The 18484-nt window shown below is 44.5% G+C and overlaps 2 protein-coding genes across 14 annotated transcripts in view; one reads left to right on the top strand and one right to left on the bottom strand.

Moving 5' to 3' along the window:
* Positions 1–1432, bottom strand: part of ARHGEF1 (Rho guanine nucleotide exchange factor 1) — a 71686-nt gene extending 70254 nt beyond the window's left edge. For 4 of the 11 annotated variants that reach the window (XM_081018610.1, XM_081018617.1, XM_081018618.1 and 1 more), the window contains exon 1: positions 1291–1432. The gene's annotated coding sequence lies outside the window, so the exon portion shown is untranslated. Of the gene's footprint in view, positions 1–751; positions 919–1290 lie in introns of those variants that run through there. The other 7 variants (XM_081018616.1, XM_081018621.1, XM_081018611.1 and 4 more) reach the window with 4 other exon arrangements.
* CD79A (CD79a molecule) overlaps positions 1391–18484 on the top strand; it is a gene marked incomplete at its 5' end in the record, with an annotated part of 28569 nt that continues 11475 nt past the window's right edge. For 2 of the 3 annotated variants that reach the window (XM_081019171.1, XM_081019170.1), the window contains one exon: positions 1391–1571. In XM_081019171.1, the coding sequence (XP_080875297.1) occupies positions 1391–1571 (181 nt within the window). Of the gene's footprint in view, positions 1572–9782; positions 10335–18484 lie in introns of those variants that run through there. The other variant, XM_081019172.1, reaches the window with a different exon arrangement.

Below are 18484 nucleotides of genomic sequence, written 5' to 3'. Positions count from 1 at the left end.
ACCTGCTATAAAACTAGCCTAAAAAGGAGGGGAAGAGAGAGGGGAGGACGGTGCCAGGGAAGCCTTACATCTGTCCTACATCTGGAGGGAGGGTGCCAGGTTTGTGAAGGCTGTGTGAGGGCCTTTTAGCCTTAAACACAAAACCATGTTTCTAATTCCGGAAAGCCATATCAATACCACACACCACCCCGTAAACACACCCTACTAGCAGGCCTTGCTCTCCAATCTCAGTTTCCATCTCTCTAAAACCTAAAATCCATCCTTTTGGATATTCCTTTTTAGGGACAAAATGTCAGCCACCCTCCCACCCTGCTAACATAATACAAACTTTCAATGCATCCTTGTCCAGCTTCCATCCTAAGCATTATCCCTTCCTCTCTTGAACCTACGTATTTTTGCTTTTATACCCCCATGTCTTATCCGAGGAGCTGAAATACGTGGTTCCCCCACTCTTCCTCATTTAATCTTCACAACAACCCTGCGAGATAGGTTAGGCTGCCAGGCAGTGACAGGCCCAAGGTCACCCAGCCAGGGATTTGAACCCTTGGCCAACGCTCTTAACCTCTTTTTACTTTCAGTTTCAATTCAATTAATTTGAGTTCCAGTTCCAGGCGTCTGCCTTCGCTCCCCCAGCCACTTTCTGCCACGGAATAATCTGAGGGCTGCCACGCATCCTGTGGTCAAAGTCCAGGCTCAGTCCTGGAATAACCACAGCCAAGAGTTACCCGGAGCATGTGCAGAATACAGTTACCTCCAAAAGAAAAGAAAGAAACTCCAGGAATCCACGTCCCCTCCAGCGCCGATTTAAGCGAATGGGCTCTCAGGTTACCCAGTGACGGGAGGGAAATATACTTGGCACCTAACTCGGATCACTCCGCTTCGCTTCGCCCGCTTATTGACTACTCCTCCATATTTTCCAGGGGCACAGCCCTGGAAAAACACGTCGCGAGGGTGGCGTTTTCACGAGGCTGGCCACGAACACCAGAGCCTGCTCCCACGCGAGACGCGATTCCGCCTGCAACCCACTTACTCGGGAGTAGTAAGCCCCGTTTGAACCCAACTCGGCGCCTGCTCCCGAGTGTAAACAGGCACGCACAGGGGCTTGCGCTGCAACGCCCCAAAAACTCCCAGCTCTTAAAATCATCTTTTTTTGTTTGTTTGGAACGAGCAAAGCGCTAAGAACGCTTCGAACCGGAAACGTCCCCTTTCTGTCCACACGGACCGCCTCCCCCGCGCCCCCGATCCGAATCGACGCCGTGCACACGCGCGCAGCACCTTGAAGCTCCTCACCTGGATCGAACTTGAGTTTGGCTCCCGCTGCCTCCCGACGCAAGGCCCCGGCGGGGTTTCCTGTTGCAGAGGGCGGCTTGTGGGGAGGGGCTGGCCGGGGATGTGGGGCGGTGTGGAGGGGGGAGCAGGAAGCCGCTCGCAGCTTTCTGGATCCCGCCCCGCCGGTCTCCTCCTCCTCCTTCCCGCAGCGCCTCCCCTTTCTGGGTTTCTCGGCGGCGCCTCCTCCTCTTCCGACGCCGGCTGGCCTCTTTGTGCTGGAATGCCGCGCGCGCAGCTTGCAGGTAGACGGGGGTCGGGGGATGCACGTGTGAACGCGCTGGGTGTAGGGTCGGAGGCTGCAAGGCAGGGGTACGAACGCGATTCTCATCCGTTTTTCGGGCTGGGGTGGCCGCATAAGGAAATCGAAACAGACCTCTAGCCCACCCGTGTTCACTCAGAAGTAGACCCAATCAGTTTTATAGACTAGACACTGGAGCATCGAAACCGCGCAAGTAGGATCCTGAGCACGTGCACCGAAAAGCACGCTCAGCGGGACATTGGCTGCGCAATCCTAAAGCCACTTACCTGGACTCGACGGGATTTGTTTCACTGAGTAGAAACGTTGTAGGATTGCATCGTCTTCGTTTGTACGCCGCCTTTCCAAGGAAAGAACCGTGCCCAAAGCGGCTCACAGCCAAGAAATCAAGAATACCTCTAAAAAACGACCATACAATTTCGTAATAGCATCAATAAAACAGCGGTGTTAAGTATGAAGGCAGTGTGGCATAGCGGTTAGAGTGTTGGGCTAGGATATGGGAGAACAGGGTTCAAATCCTCATTCAGCCACGAAGCTGGCTGGGTGACCTTGCATTCAGTCATTGTTTCTCAGCCTCGCCTACCTCACAGGGTCGTTGTGAGGATAAAATGGGGAGGAGGAGAACCATGTATGCCACTTTGAGGTCCTTGGAAGAAAGGCTGTGAAGTGCTGGACAGCAGAAATTTCTCCATCTTTGCTTGGAAGCAGATTTACAATCCTAAACACACCTAAAGCCCATTGATTTCAGCAGTGATATGCCAGAAGTGGTGCTCTTGTAAAGGAAAATGAAGACCCGGGCTCTGCTATTAGGCTTAGAAATGAGGGCTGCAGTCCTGCGCATACTTACCGCAGCCTATTGAACACTGTGGGAGTTACTTCTGAGTAAATCTGCGTAGCCGCTGTGAGAACAGGATACTGGACTACATGGGCCTTTGGCCTGATCCAGCCGCCTTTTCTTAAATTATTAGATTAGAATTGTATTTATGGCGGACAGGGGAAGTTGATTCAGTTCAAATTGAAAGTTGAATCTTCCAAATTCACATAAAAAAAAGGAGGAAACCATCCTTTGGAACGGTGCAGTTATCCGAATTTTGCGATGCAGCTTGATAACCAACCAATGCTTATATATAAAAAAACCCCACATATATAAGGGGAAAGTGGGCATAAAAATGAATAGATTGGTGAAAATAATATGTGCTATTTATTTTCTGCCCTGCCCAACAGTAGGATCATAGAATTGTACCATTGGAAGGGACCCTTGAGGGACATTTAGTCCAACTCCCCTGGCCATCTTGTGACCCGCTTGTCACCTTCCAGTGAAACTGGATGGCAATAGGAAGTCGTTTTTCACACAGCTCATAATCGGTCTGTGGGATTCCCTGCCACAAGATGTGATTATGTCCACTGGCGTAAAGGTAAAGGACCATTAGGTCCAGTCGTGGCCGACTCTGGGTTTGCGGCGCTCATCTTGCTTTATTGGCCGAGGGAGCCGGCGTACAGCTTCCGGGTCATGTGGCCAGCATGACTAAGCCGCTTCTGGTGAACCAGAGCAGTGCACGGAAACGCCGTTTACCTTCCTGCCAGAGGGGTACCTATTTATCTCCTTGCACTTTGACGTGCTTTCGAACTGCTAGGTTGGCAGGAGCAGGGACCGAGCAATAGGAGCTCACCCCATCGCAGGGATTCGAACTGCCGACCTTCTGATCAACAAGTCCTAGGCTCTGTGGTTTAACCCACAGCGCCACCCGCGTCCCGCGTCCACTGGCTTAGGTTGTTTTAAAAGGATATTTGACAAAATGCAGGTGGAGGAGAAGAAATTTCATAAAAACACTTTTCTCCAGCGGTTTCCAGGAAGTCCAAATTGGCATATTCCTTCTTACAGTGGTGTTAGAGAAGTCTTATTAGCGGCTGTTCACCATTAACAGCTGGATGAAACCTCCACATTCAGAGGCTACTGAAAAATGTAAGAGGAGCCATCCTGGATCAGACAAAAGTTTATCAAACCCAGCATTCTGTTTCCACAGTGGTCAACAAGATGCCCAGAATCAGGAAGTGAGCAAAATAGCAGCAACATGTATTCAGAGGCATAGTAGTGCCTTTGGCAGCAGAGACAGTATGCAGCCATCATCACAGAAGTCACAGAGTTGGAAGGGACCCCGAGGGTCATCCAGTCCAACCCCCTGCAATACAGGATGTGGGATGTAATCCACTGGGAGCAGTCAAATACAACATTCCTTGTTTTCCTAGAGTGGACATGCAAGGGGATGTTGGTCCAGCCATTCAAACTTCCTGTTACACCTGCCTGGAGCATCCTTCCTTGCCTGTGACTAGTGGGTGGGCGTGACTTTTCCAGACCTGGTAAAAGGCCAAGGCATGCTGCCCCCCCCTCTCTCTCTTTGACTCCTTTCAACCTTCCTGCATCATCTGGACTGCTAGCCAGCAGTCTCCCTAGATTATCTCCCATATGGGGTAAACCTGTTTGTATGTGCTTGTAATTTTAAGCCTAAAGCCTGCCTTCAGAGATCACACGGTGGTCTGCCTGATCATAAGTAAAACTACTTTTTGTTACTTAGGAATAAGACTGTTGGTGTCTTTTTTCTTTTTTCTTTTAGGAGGGATTTAAAAGGGGTCTTACAAGGAACATACAATTCAATCTGAGGCAGATTGAATTGCATAATAATAAGAGGTTCTAACGAGCCTGCAGCCAGCTTTTTGCTGTGCGTGAGAAGGGGAATGTAACTTGCTACATAAGAAACTTGCTAGTGCAATTTAGGAAGGATATTAATAAACAGTATATCCTCTCCTGCCACCCTGAACATTCCCACACAGGAGCCCTCCCACAGCTATCCCTTCTGGTTAACAGCCAGATGCACCAGCCACAAATAGTATCCAGGGATTCGAACTGCCGACCTTCTGATCGGCAAGTCCTAGGCACTGTGGTTTAATCCCACAGCACCACCCGCGTCCCTATGGAAATATATTTGTGCCCAAATGTTGATTCCTACCTCCCATGTTTAAAAATAAAGAATCAACTTATTTTGGCCATAGTGTGTCATGAATTTAATGTAATTTCAAAGTGTTGTGTATCAGTGTGAAACTTTAGGTCTTCTTTTTCAGATGGTGCTGGATTCCTTTATCTTTCTCTGTTATTTCAAGAGATGTTGAATCACACGTGGAAGAGAGTGAAAAGATATTTAAAAAGCCATAAATAGTGGTGTAGGCAATTTTCCTGGCAGGTGATTGTGGAATACTTTTTTTCTATGTGATAGGACTCATCTTCCTGAGCATTTTGATATGATATGCTTTTGTTGCAATAAAGTGGGAGATTAAACCTTAGTCCAGTGTGCAGAATACAGTTTTAGTAGTAGTGGGTTCCCTCTGCTGGTGAAATGTGGACATTACACAGTCTGATCAAGTTTCATCCTAAACCCTAGAATCATACTTGTAGAATTGAAGGAGATCCCAAGGGTAATCTAGTCCAACCCCCTGAAATGCAGGAATCACAGCTAAAGAATCTCTGACGACAGCTGTTCAACCTGTGTTTAAAAACCTCCAAGGAAGGAGAACTCACCACCTTCCAAGTTTTCCGCTGTCAACAGCTCGTACCAACAGAAAGTTCTTCCTAATGTTTAGTCTGAATCCCCTTGGTTGTAATTTGAATCCACTGGTTTGGGTCCTTCCCTCTGGAGCAGCAGAAAACAAGTTTGCTCCATCTTCCATGTGACAGCCCTTCAGATATATCCCTCTTGGATAGTCAAAGCAAAATTGGTTGCAATTTTGTTTGTACAGAAATCCGTTTAGGATCACAGGTCCAGTTGCCCAGATTAAAAGCAACTGTCTACCTGCCACCTCCATCTGGTATGCAGGCTGTGACCCTACCTGCTTGCGCACTGTCTTGCCAGAGTGGTGCATGCTCTGGTTATCTCCCACTTAGACTACTGCAATGTGCTCTACGTGGAGCTACCTTTGAAGGTGACTCAGAAACTACAACTAATCCAGAAAGCAGCAGCTAGACTGGTTACAGGGAGTGGCTGCGGAGACCATATAACACTGGTCCTGAAAGACCTACGTTGGCTCCCAGTATGTTTCTGAGAATAATTCAAAGCGTTGGTGCTGACCTCTAAGGCCCTAAATGGCCTCGGCCCAGTATACCTGAAGGAGCATCTCCACCCCCCCCCATCGTTCTACTCGGACGCTGAGGTCCAGTGCCAAGGGGCTTCTGGCAGTTCCCTCACTGCGAGAAGTGAGGTTACAGGGAACTAGGCAGAGGGCCTTTGCGGTAGTGGCACCTGCCCTCCCTTCAGATGTCAAGGAAATAAACAACTATCTGACTTTTAGAAGACATCTGAAGGCAGCCCTGTATCGGGAATATTTTTGTGTCAGATGTTTTACAATTTTTTGTATGTACTGTAAAAAGCCCAGAGTGGGTGGGGAAACCCAGCCAGAAGGGTGGGGTATAAATGATACAATTATTATTACTAAATCTAAATAGTAGATTACAGTTAAATCTTCAAAAGTGCACAGGCAGCCCAGTTAAACCTTAAACTTCCAAGTAGTTTCACAAGATCTCAAGGAAGCAATCACAGCAACATTCACCAATGTAACCTTTCAAGCTGAGAGCATCTTTTACAGAAAGTTGCCAGCTCCAGAGACTCTGTCTAGGATATAAGATATGTAGGAAGAAAAGATCTTTCAAGTTTCAAAAAGTGCCACTGCTCAGACTGTCATGGTTGCAGGGTTTCTAAAACCGCCAGCCATGATGGCTTAAATTTTATCCCCGTTGTCAGACAAGAGGCAGTATACTTCTTAATACCAGTTGCTGGGAAACACTTCTTGCTTTCAGGTTTTACATGGGCATCTGGTTGGCTGCTGTGAGAACAGCGGTTTGATCAATCAGGGCTCTTTTCTTTCATTCTTATCTCTGGCCTGGACATGACAACCTATTTCATAATACAGTGGTACCTCGGTTTACGAACTAAATCCATTTTGGAAGTCCGTTCTTAAACAAAAGCGTTCTTAAACCAAGTTGTGCTTTCCCATAGCAGCGGGGGACTCAATTTACAAACGGAACATGTTCTGCTTCCAAGGCAAAGTTCACAAACCAAAACACCTACTTCCAGGTTTGCAGCGTTCTTAATCCAAGTTGTTCATAAACGAAGCTGTTCTTAAACCCAGGTACCACTGTACAGTGGTACCGCGGGTTTAGTACTTAATTCGTTCTGGAGGTCTGTTCTTAACCTGAAACTGTTCTTAAGCTGAAGCACCACTTTAGCTAATGGGGCCTCCGCCGCGCCTCCGGAGCACGATTTCTGTTCTCATCCTGAAGCAAAATTCTTAACCTGAGGTACTATTTCTGGGTTAGCGGAGTCTGTAACCTGAAGCGTATGTAACCCGAGGTACCACTGTACTTTCTTTCCATTTTTGTAGAAGATTCAGACACCTGGTGCCGGCACTATTCAGAGTAGACACACTGAAACTGATGAACGCAGATCATTTAGCTCTATCGATTTTAGTGTGGGGCTGCTGTGAGTTGGGATGCAACCTCTTGCTTTGTGATTCATCCTCAGGGGTCATGCCATATGCCCTGAGCGATGTTCCACCCAGAAATGCCATTCCTGGGTTTTGGTCCCTTGCCTCTGTTTGCTAGCTCTGACCTTCCATGGCGATACACAAGGACTCCTGTGTTGCTTCTTGCCATGTTGCAGTCGTAGGTACCCTCCCCTCCCCCTTGTTCTTCTGACAAGATGAATTTAGTAACCCAGTTTAGTTGTCTGCATGATATTTGCATTATTTTACCACACACACACACACCCCTATCTACAGAAAGGAGAGGAAATGTGTGGCAAAGGCTGGAAGAGGCAAAAAGGGAACCTTGAACTTCACATTCAAATATACTTATCAGGCCTGCAAATTTTTCAAGTGTTACTAGAGTTGGCAAGGTGGGGGGGGGGGGAGTGGATTCATCTGGCAGCCAAATTGTTAACACGGTGAGCCACCCACCTGTCAATTGCCTGGCATCACGCTGACATCAGATGATCTATTTTTATCTGTGCTAATGCAATCAAACCAAGCAGGCCAAAGGAGCAACTCAGAAAGCGGCAACAATCATCTGATCGTTGGGTCTCTCAAAGCCCCGGGCACTGTATCCCAGATGATTGTCAAAGTTCAACAGCCAGATGATTGTCAAAGTTCACAAAGTCCTGTGCACGACACTTTGCAGGATCTGATAGTAGGCTGATTCCCAGAACTCAGCTGAACAGCATTGTCTGAAAACTCCTTTTCAGCAGAGCCCTGCCTTTACCAATGTGGTGTAGTGGTTAAGAACGGTATACTCATAATCTGGTGAACCGGGTTCGATTCCCTGCTCCTCCACCTGCAGCTACTGGGTGACCTTGGGCCAGTCACACTTCTCTGAAGTCTCTCAGCCCCACTCACCTCACAGAGTGTTTGTTGTGGGGGAGGAAGGGAAAGGAGAATGTTAGCCACTTTGAGACTCCTTCAGGTAGTGATAAAGCGGGATATCAAATCCAAACTCTTCTTCTTCTTCTTACCTGCCCTACACCTGACACCAGGTGGGTGTGGCTTGGCCAAATTGGTCTTGTGGGCCAGCAGGTTGGCATGATAAGCCTAAGGCTTCCTACTGCTGATATAAAGGAACGATCTGTATGGGCAGTTGTACAAGGGGAAGTTCTTTTGTGTAGTCATGGTGGCAGTGAGGGGATAACCCCTAAAGGTTGTGTCAAACTAAGCTTTACATAGAATAGTCCCATTGAAATTAATGGAGCTAACTTTGTCATATAATCATAGAATTGTAGAGTTGGAAGGAACCCTGAAGTAGCCCTCTTGTCTAATGTATTTTTAGGAATTTTAGCAGGTGGAGATTGGAAACAAATTAAAACAGGCAGGCTGTTAATTATTTAGTTTTGCCGCTGTCATGAATATGGCTTCCGCTGTTTCCCTTTAAACTGGTAAATTCGGGTTTCTATTTTGTCTCTTTGGGGTGTGCCCTTTAAAATTGTTGCTAGCATAGATTGCCAAAAGTGCTGTGTTTCATATTTCAGCTTTCAAAAAGAGTCCAGCCTCTGTGTCTTGCCTCTAACCCAGGGGTTCCCAAGCTTCCCCCTGCCCTCCCCTGGACTACTTAAAAACTGCTAAGGGTTAATGATATTTCTTCCTGCTGTAGCTGTAATAATGTGCTGTGCTAGATGCTCTATATATTTTAATTACATCCGTATTGCTTTGGTTTTTTTTCTTATATACCGTATTTTATTGTATTAAAATTTGAGTTTTATAGTATTCATATTGTTATGTGGCAAAATACAAAAGAAAGCACAAAAGCAGCAATAGAAATGTAATTATTCAGTACAATGGACGTGCCATCTGGCTGAAGCTCATGGAGGATTGGCGGTCTGTGGACCATAGTTTGGGTACCACTGCTCTAGTATACAAGAATGTAGAGGTCATTAAAAAAAGTCAAAACTTTACCATGAAATAAAAATAACAGTCCAGGAAGAGATAGAAAGTACAACAAAATAACAGCAAGGGGGAAAACAAAAACTATACAAGACCAGAAAAACCACACCTGGGTTCACAGCCATTGGCACATAAAGTATATGCCCAAGAGGGTACACAATAAATTAGATATTAAAACAAAAACTGTCCTGATATTAAACAAATGAATACCAGATAAAGCTATATTTCATTGGGACTTGCCAGTCATGATATACTTGTCATATAAATAACAAATGGCAGCAAAGTCCATAGGTTTAGCTGCCGCTAAGATATCCTTCATTTATGAGTCAATTTTTTCAGGAAGAAGGATAAACATTCCTTTATTAAACAGAATATTTAAACTAAAACTTGTGGGCTCCTTCGAGCAGCTACTAACAGAAAAGTTATAAGCAGTCTGTATTTGACGTATCAAAAATTGATAAAAGGCACGATCTGTGGTATAAAGGCACTGGTGTACACCTATTGTTCAGAAATAACCCTCATCACCTCTTCCCAAGATTTATGTACACGGGAGGCACGTTCACAATCTGCAGCGTTCGCAACTCGTGACCTGCGCGTCTGTGCACATGAGGATGGCGATTCTGTGCATGCACAAAGCACGATTTAGCACTTCTGCGCATGCGCAAGTGCCGAAGCCCGGAAGTAACCCGTTCCGGTACTTCTGGGTTCGGCACAGTGCGCAACCCGAAATCGCGCAACCCGAAGCATCTGTAACCCAAGGTATGACTGTACATGTTTACATGACCACCACATGTGCCAATACATTTCTTTTTTGTTACATCCCCTCCAATGCAAAGGGTAGCCAACCCCAGTTAGATTTGTTCTTCTTGTGTTCTGATGCCCTTACAGAAGCAGAGGGGCACCAATAAACCATCGCCTCTGCACTCCTCAGAATCACAAGACACTCTGCTACACCCTCCAAATTAAAAATACATTTCTAGTGAAAACTGAAGCTTCAGTGCACAGCCAGAAAATAAAAGGAGGGGGGGGAGGGAAGCCCTCATAAGTTTAGTTGGGTGGAGCTACGAAGCAACCAGCCGCATCTCCTGGTGTCTGCTGAAAGGAGGGCTGGGGAAAAGAAGCCTGCGAGCAAAAACAACGCCAAGTCCATCAGACTCAGCCGCAAGTTGTATGCAAGTCTAGGACCGCCGTGGCTAAGAACAAGTAGCTCCGAGTGGCAGGATGAAAGGTGGTCCAAAACAGCTGTGTTTCCTGGTTCTACTGAGTCTCTTTACAGGTAAGCACTAACTGGAGACCTTTTGGGCTGGCGGTTCTTAACAGGTTTGGAGATCTTTGGAACTGGGCTGGCATAGGAAGGGCAATAGCATTGCACAGGGCTTTGGTAGCAGTCTGATATGCAGCAGTTTGACAGGTGAATTGTGTACATTTCCAGAAGTGCAGGAAAATCACCTGATTCATTTGTGCCAGGCTGCTGTTCAAAGCAGAGGTCATGGGCACTAAAGGTATCTGTAATTCTGAAGGATTAGACAGTGCATCCTTCTGCATGTTTTACTCAGAAGTAGAGATGGGCAGTTTTGTTTCTCATTTTTCCTGTCTTCAGTTCGGTTCTCTACATGAAAATTCACCAGACCTCATGAAAGTTAATCAGTGTTTTAGTGCAAATTTCTCCTATTGTATGTATTTTTGTAGGCAATTTTGCCTCGTATACACATTTTTTGCAAAGCTATTTTCACAAAGATAATGTATTTTACATGCTATTTTCAGTAATGTGTGCATTTTTATGCACACTTTGCATGCATTTTTGTACACATTGCTTAGCTGCAGAGCTGCACTGCAACATTCAGAGAGGTGTGAATTTTGAAGGCTGGCTGTTTCGGTTTGCATATTGTTTCTGAAAGTGTGAATTAGGTAAGTTTGCCTTAAAGTGCAAATTGAATTCAAACCCCCCCCCCCCATCCCTACTCAGAAGCCCCACTGAGTTCATTAGCTGTGTATAGCAGGGATAGGCAGCCATATAGATGTTTAGGGTCCCTGGCTGTTAGATGTCCAACATCACCTGGAGGCAACCACATTGGCTAGCTGTGGGGTATAGAGTTGCGGCATAAAATGTGAGCTCTGTGGCTGAATTTAGAAGAGGCATTTTCATTTTAAATGTCTATCCTGCCGTTCCTTCCAAAGGAGTTCAAGGCGGAAGACAATAAGGCTTTAAAAAATAAAATAAAGAAAAGCATTCATAAATATTAATTATACCTAAGCACCTTAAGAACATCCAAAAACATTTCAAAACAATCACAGCTAATAATTTCCAGGGTTGCTGGGAACAGTCCCTTTCAGCCATCAAATATCTGGGTGAACCAATAATGTTTTTACACTTGCAATGATTTTCTGCTTTTGTTTAAAAGCAATAAAAACACTTCACCAAAACAACAGCAACCCTAGGCAAAGAGGAATGTTTTAAGATCCACCTCAAATGTTTATAATGAGGGAGAGAAATGTACCTCACCAGAGAGGTCACTCCTCAAATGGGGAACCACCACTGAAAAGGCCCTGCCTTGAACCTGATGGTGCCATAGGTTACAGAGCAAACTTTCATCGGAGGCCAATTTTAGTAGTGAGGCTGTAAATTTAAAAATAAATTAAATTTAAAGATTAAAAATTTAGGTAGGTAGTCATGTTGGTCTGACGCAGTCGAAATAAAAAAAATAATTGTCCAGTAGCACCTTAGAAACCAACTAAGTTGTTTTGGGTCTGCATGCACATGAAAGCTTATATCCAGAACAAACTTAGTTGGTCTCTAAGGTGCTACTGGACAATTTTTTTTTTTTTAATAATTTTTATTAAGGTTTTAAACAACAAAGAAAGAGAAAGAAACATACGCAATACATATAACAACAACACACACAATAAAACAACATAAAATTCAACAATTAAAAAAAACAAAAAACATAACAATTAAAAACAATATCTCTTTTCCATTTCCATTTTTGAGTTACTTATTTTCTGGACTTCCTCATACCTCCCTCTTTTGTATTCCAAACCAAATTGTTTGTCCAGCAGTTTCTTTTCCACTTTTTTAATCCCAATCTTTAGTTTGATAAAGTATTAAAATATATAACTTCAACTTCTTTAAACCTAATCCTTGGTCTTAGTATCATATAACATTAAAATTTTCCCTGTTAATATCAAATTTCCATTTCTTTAAACATCTTTAATCTTAATCTTTAATCTTAGTCTATCATTAACTTTAACCTGTACAGCTGGAAACCACTTGTTTTCAGTCCAACATCACTCTAACATTCCTTAATTTTGCAGTGTTTCTGAAGATAGTCTTTGAATTTCTTCCAATCTTCCTCCATCGACTCTTCTCCCTGGTCACGGATTCTACCAGTCATTTCCGCCAATTCCATATAGTCCATAAGTTTCATCTGCCATTCCTCCAGCGTGGGAAGTTCTTGTGTCTTCCAGCTACTGGACAATTTTTTAATTAAAAATTTAATTAAAGAAAACCTTAAAAGATGAGCAACCAGCAAAATACGTTTTAGTCAGCTGACAACCTTAACTATAACCTACCATGTTTTCCTAGGATAGAGGGGCCCTTATTCATAGAATAGGATGGTGTTCTTTGTTTTGAAACACTTTTAATCAACTGACATTTGGTATATTCACCAGTGTCACTTGTGGTATTTTCCATCAATAAAGGGATCCATTGTTCCGTTGTCTTGTACCACCATCAGGGTCAAGTAGGCTCAAATTAAAGTACTGTAGATGGAGTGGGAAAATGAATAACTTGAATAACAATCTTACACATGCCTACTCATCGGTAAGCCCTATTAAGTTCAATGGGGCTTGCTCCTAGGTAAGTGGGTAAGAAGAGCTGGCTGGGTCACGCCAATAGTGTGTCTGCTAGCATCCTGTTCTCACAATCGCATAGCTGTCAACTTTTCCCTTTTCTTGCGAGGAATCCTATTTGGAATAAGGGAATTTCCCTTTAAAAAAGGGAAATGTTGACAGCTATGCAATCGCTAACCAGCTGCCCATGGGAAGCCTATAAGTGAGACTTGAGCCAGACAACACACTCCCTTTTCTACAGTTTCCAGAATGGGGTTTTCCAAAGCATACTGCATTCAACAGTGGAGGCAAGGCATAGCCATCTAGGTTGGTAGCTGTAGACAGCCTTCTCCCTGTCTATTCCTCTTTTAAAAGCTGTCCAAGAGAGAGAGCCCCTGTCTCAAATCCTCAGGAGCCACTGCCTGTCATTGCAAACCAGAAGTCTGGAGTCTTCCAGGTGTTACTGAATCTCAATGCCCATCATCCCCAGCCAGCACAGCCAATAGCCAAAGGTTCCCCACACCTGATGTGAGACAAAACTGAGCTATGTAGACTAATGGTCTGACCTGACCCCCATTCACACCTGACATTGAAAACACTGCGATACCACTTTAAACAGTCATGGCTTCCCCCAAAGAATTCTGGGAGCTGTCATGAGATAAGGGTGCCATTCCCCTCCCAGATCTACAATTCTGTAGCTCTGTGAGAGGACTAGGGGCCTCCTAACAATTCTTATCACCCTTAAGAAACTGCAGATCCCGGAATTCATTGTGGAGAGCCATGACTGTGGTACAATAGTGCTTTCAATGTATACAGACCCTCCAACTGTTCCTATTTTTCAGGGGGTAGTCCTGGATTTTCAGAAGCCGCCCCATTTTCTGACTTGATCCTGGAATGCCCCGCTTTTCCTTGTTGTTGTTGTTTAGTTTAGTCGTGTCTGACTCTTCGTGACCCCATGGACCAGAGCACTCCAGGCACTCCTGTCTTCCACTGCCTCCCGCAGTTTGGTCAAACTCATGCTGGTAGCTTCGAGAAGAGTGTCCAACCATCTCGTCCTCCGTCATCCCCTTCTCCTCGTGCCCTCAATCTTTCCCAGCATCAGGGTCTTTTCTAGGGAGTCTTCTCTTCTCATGAGGTGGCCAAAGTATGGGAGCCTCTGCTTCACAATCTGTCCTTCCAGTGAGCACTCAGGGCTGATTTCCTTCAGAATGGATAGGTTTGATCTTCTTGCAGTCCATGGGACTCTCAAGAGTCTCCTCCAGCACCAGAATTCAAAAGCATAAATTCTTCGGCAATCAGCCTTCTTGATGGTCCAGCTCTCACTTCCATACATCACTACTGGGAAAACCATAGCTTTAACTATACGGACCTTTGTTGGCAGTAGTGATGTATGGAAGTGAGAGCTGGACCATCAAGAAGGCTGATCGCCGAAGAATAGATGCTTTTGAATTATGGTGCTGGAGGAGACTCTTGAGAGTCCCGTGGACTACAAGAAGATCAAATGTATCCATTCTTAAGGAAATCAGCCCTGAGTGCTCACTGGAAGGACAGATCATGAAGCTGAGGCTCCAATACTTTGGCCACCTCATGAGAAGAGAAGACTCCCTGGAAAAGACCCTGATGTTGGGAAAGATAGAGGGCACAAGGAGAAGGGGACGACAGAGGACGAGATGGTTGGACTGTGTTCTCGAAGCTACAAACATGAGTCTGACCAAACTGCGGGAGGCAGTGGAAAACAGGAGTGCCTGGCGTGCTCTGGTCCATGGGGTCACGTAGAGTCGGACACGACTAAACGACTAAACAACAACAACAACCTTTGTTGGCAAGGTGATGTCTCTGCTTTCCCTATTTTCATCAGGGAAATGTTGGAGGATATGTGTATGTTCCTAACTCCTTTTTGTGGGCTAGCAGCTTTTTGTATACTCACCTGTCCTACAAACCTCCTGCCCATTTTTTGTCAGACTCTGCTAGACCCAGAGGTAACCACAGCCTATTTTAGAACGGTCCCCAGGAGAGGAAGAGCCTGTCATGTAAGGTTCCACCCCACCCTACAAGGCCCACTTACCTGCAAAGTTCCCTTTTTGAAAATAAAATTTAAAAAAACTTATCTTCTGTTTCCTGTCAACAGGGGCAGGAAAAGGGAACTAAAACCAGCATGGTACCCCTTGAGAGATGGCCGGGGAGGGGGTGTCATCATGAAGTGGAGATGTGGTTCAGTGAAAGGGAAGGAACGGGGGAGAGAAAATTACACAGCTTGTTACTGGAACAGCAATTCAAAATGGGGGTGGGTGGTTGCATGCCCCCCCCCATTTTTGTTCTTAACAAACCCAGTAGCTTGGATGCCATGCAAGAAATTCAGCAGGTGACCACTTCACATCAGGAAAATAGTCGCCTGCTAAATATCTAGGCTTCTGTAAAAACACAGGGGGCATTTTCCTGTCAGTGACAGGCCACTCTCTGCTTTTCCACGACGTCCGGGCAAAAGTCTGATCTGCTAAAATTATAATAGATGTTACATGGTGTCCTTCATGTAACCACCATTAAATTAAAGATTGCATTAATATGTGTATTCTGCTTTTCTGGTAACAATGTTGAGTTCAAATCAGCTCATAATAATGATGATGATAATGATAATAATTAAAAATTAGCAAACATTACAATCAAAAATGCAATCCCATATAAATAAGGCAAAAATGAGCAAATTCTGCACAAACTCAAAATGATTCAATGACAGCCCTTAGCATCAGGTAGGTAGCCGTGTTGATCTGACACAATATCTATCTTTCATCTATCTATCTTTCTATCTATCTATCTATCATCTATCTATCATCTATCTATCTATCTCCAGTAGCACCTTAGAGACAAACTAAGTTTGTTCTGGGTATAAGCTTTCATGTGCATGCAGACTTCTTCAGATACACTGAAACCAGCCCTTAGCAGTTTTTTTTTCTTTTTTCTTTTTCTTATTATTAACACTATTTTAAAAGTACTGTACAGAACAATCCATTCCTCATCTCATACAGGAGACAAGGGGAGTCTAAAGTAAAATAAACAAAACAAAACAAAAACACTAACTGGTCAGTACAACCCATCAAGAAGTACCAAAATTCAAGCCCACAATGTTCAAAGCAACCGTTAAGTTTTGTATGCTGCTGGGATATGTCTTTGTAGTCCATCTTTGCTTGCATAAGAAACAAAACAGTGTCAATCTGACTTAAATGGATCTTTAAATTTCATTCCTTTAGCCAAACATAGATTTTAAATTAATTTTTCCACCCAAGCACCTGGCCAAACCATCTTATAACTGAGCCTCTTGGGTTTGCTGATCAGAAGGTTGGCGGTTCGAATCTCTGGGATGAAGTGAGCTCCCGTTGCTCCATCCCAGCTCCTGCCAACTTAGCAGTTCAAAAGCACGCCAGTGCAAGTATATAAATAGGTACCGCTGTGGTGGGAAGGTAAACGGCATTTCCGTGCGCTCTGGTTTCCATCACGGTGTTCCGTTGCGCCAGAAGTGGTTTAGTCATGTTGGCCACATGACTCGGAAAGCTGTCTGTGGACAAAAGCAGGCTCCCTCAGCCAGAAAGTGAGATGAGCGCCCCAACCCCATACTCGCCCTTGACTGGACTTAACCATCATGGGGTCCTTTACCTTTACCTTAGCTATACCAGTTAGCTAACACGGCATCCTTTAGGAGGTTCTTCCAATATCGAGCAACAGCTGGCTGGGCAGCTGCAAGAAGATAGCCAATTCGAGGTTTTAAGTGACAATCCCCATTGTTCTGAAACATGTTTAACGGGACTAATGACTGCTGTCCAGTCATTTTAGTAATTTCTGAAAAGATCACAGTCCGAAACCGGAACTCTTTTTTACAAGCCCCCCACATATGCTGGAAAGATGTGTGTCTCTTAGTTCTGGTCCTACGGCTGCATTTACCTGAACACACTGTTAGTTCACAATCAACTTGTGGCAGGATCTTTTCAGTGGTGGTTCCCCATTTATGGAATACCCTCTGTAGTGAGAGGTATCCATCTCCATCAATCAATAAAAATAAACCATGACTTATGGTGGCATGTATTTAATCAAGACTGTTCAAAGCTAGCAGCTAGGAACTGCCTTACTTTGAGACCAAACACTGGTTTGTCTAGGTCAGGGCTGGGGAACCTTTGGCCATCCCTGCTTCCACTAGACCACAACTCCCATCATCCCTGACCATTGGCCATGCTAGGAGGGGCTGATGGGAGTTGGAGTCCAACAAGCATCTGGTGGGCCAAAAGGTCTTTCACTCCTGGTTCCAGGTCAGCTCTGTGTCCACAGATGTATTCTATGATTGGTTTGTGGTTTTGTTGACATCCTATGAAAAAATAAAGAGGATTCATCGGGATCAATGTTTTCATGGTGACAACAAGCAGATCTGAGATTTTTACTGTGCAGCGTAAGCTTTAATTTAATGGAGTGTTAGGTGGGGTACCACAACTAATGTGGCTGGAGCAACAAGTAATATATTATTACTACTATTATTATTGTTGTTGTTTAGTTGTTTAGTCATGTCCAACTCTTCGTGACCCCATGGGCCAGAGCACACCAGGCACTCCTGTCTTTCACTGCCTCCCACAGTTAGGTCAAACTCATGTTAGTAGCTTCGAGAACACTGTCCAACCATCTTGTCCTCTGTCGTCCCCTTTTCCTTGTGCCCTCCATCTTTCCCAACATCAGGGTCTTTTCCAGGGAGCCTTCTCTTCTCATGAGGTGGCCAAAGTACTGGAGTCTCAGCTTCAGGATCTGTCCTTCCAGTGAGCACTCAGGGCTGATTTCCTTCAGAATGGAGAGGTTTGATCTTCTTGCAGTCCATGGGACTCTCAAGAGTCTCCTCCAGCACCAGAATTCAAAAGCATCAATTCTTTGGTGACCAGCCTTCTTTATGGTCCAGGTCTCACTTCCATACATCAATACTGGGAAAATTATTGTTGTTAGCAAATTTAATTCTACTAGATCAGACCTTTACCCAGGCCATTTGGAAAAGTAAAGTGTGTGCACACATTCTCATTTTCTCTCTGTCTTGGGGCAGGAGGAGGGTAACCCAAATGTTTGGTGAGCCGATGGTCTCTTGACATATTTCCAACCGCACTTGTAGCTAAGTATTCAAAGATGTTGGAAAGAGGGATTGAATTCCCAGATACACCATTTTGTTGTATTTTAAATAAGTAGGCCTGAGAATATGGCTCCTACGGCTTAAGGAATGTTGGAACTAGCTTTCTTTTGTTCTGTTTGCAAACTCTTTTCAAGCCACTGCTACTCACCTAATAAAATCCTTTTTGACTTATGACTTCAGTATCTGCCCATACGTTAACAACATCTGTTTACATCCTCATCTGTGCTCTTCTGTCTTCATAGAAAAGATCCCAGAGATCTGTGGATGAAAGGCCGGTACACAAATTTTAATAAAAAATAATAGTAAATGGAGTGAGAGCATTTTTGATAGTGACAGCCCATTTGTGGAACTCCTTTTCCAGTTGATCCTATAGGTGCTATGCAAAGACTCTAAAAAGATAAATATCCCAGGCCTTTAAAACTTCTGAAATATTTCAGAGATGGGAGGAA

The sequence above is a fragment of the Podarcis pityusensis genome, assembly GCF_964106645.2.
Source record: "Podarcis pityusensis genome assembly, chromosome: 8".
NCBI classification, from domain to species: Eukaryota; Metazoa; Chordata; class Lepidosauria; order Squamata; family Lacertidae; genus Podarcis; species Podarcis pityusensis.
This window is presented reverse-complemented; position numbering and strand designations above follow the sequence as displayed.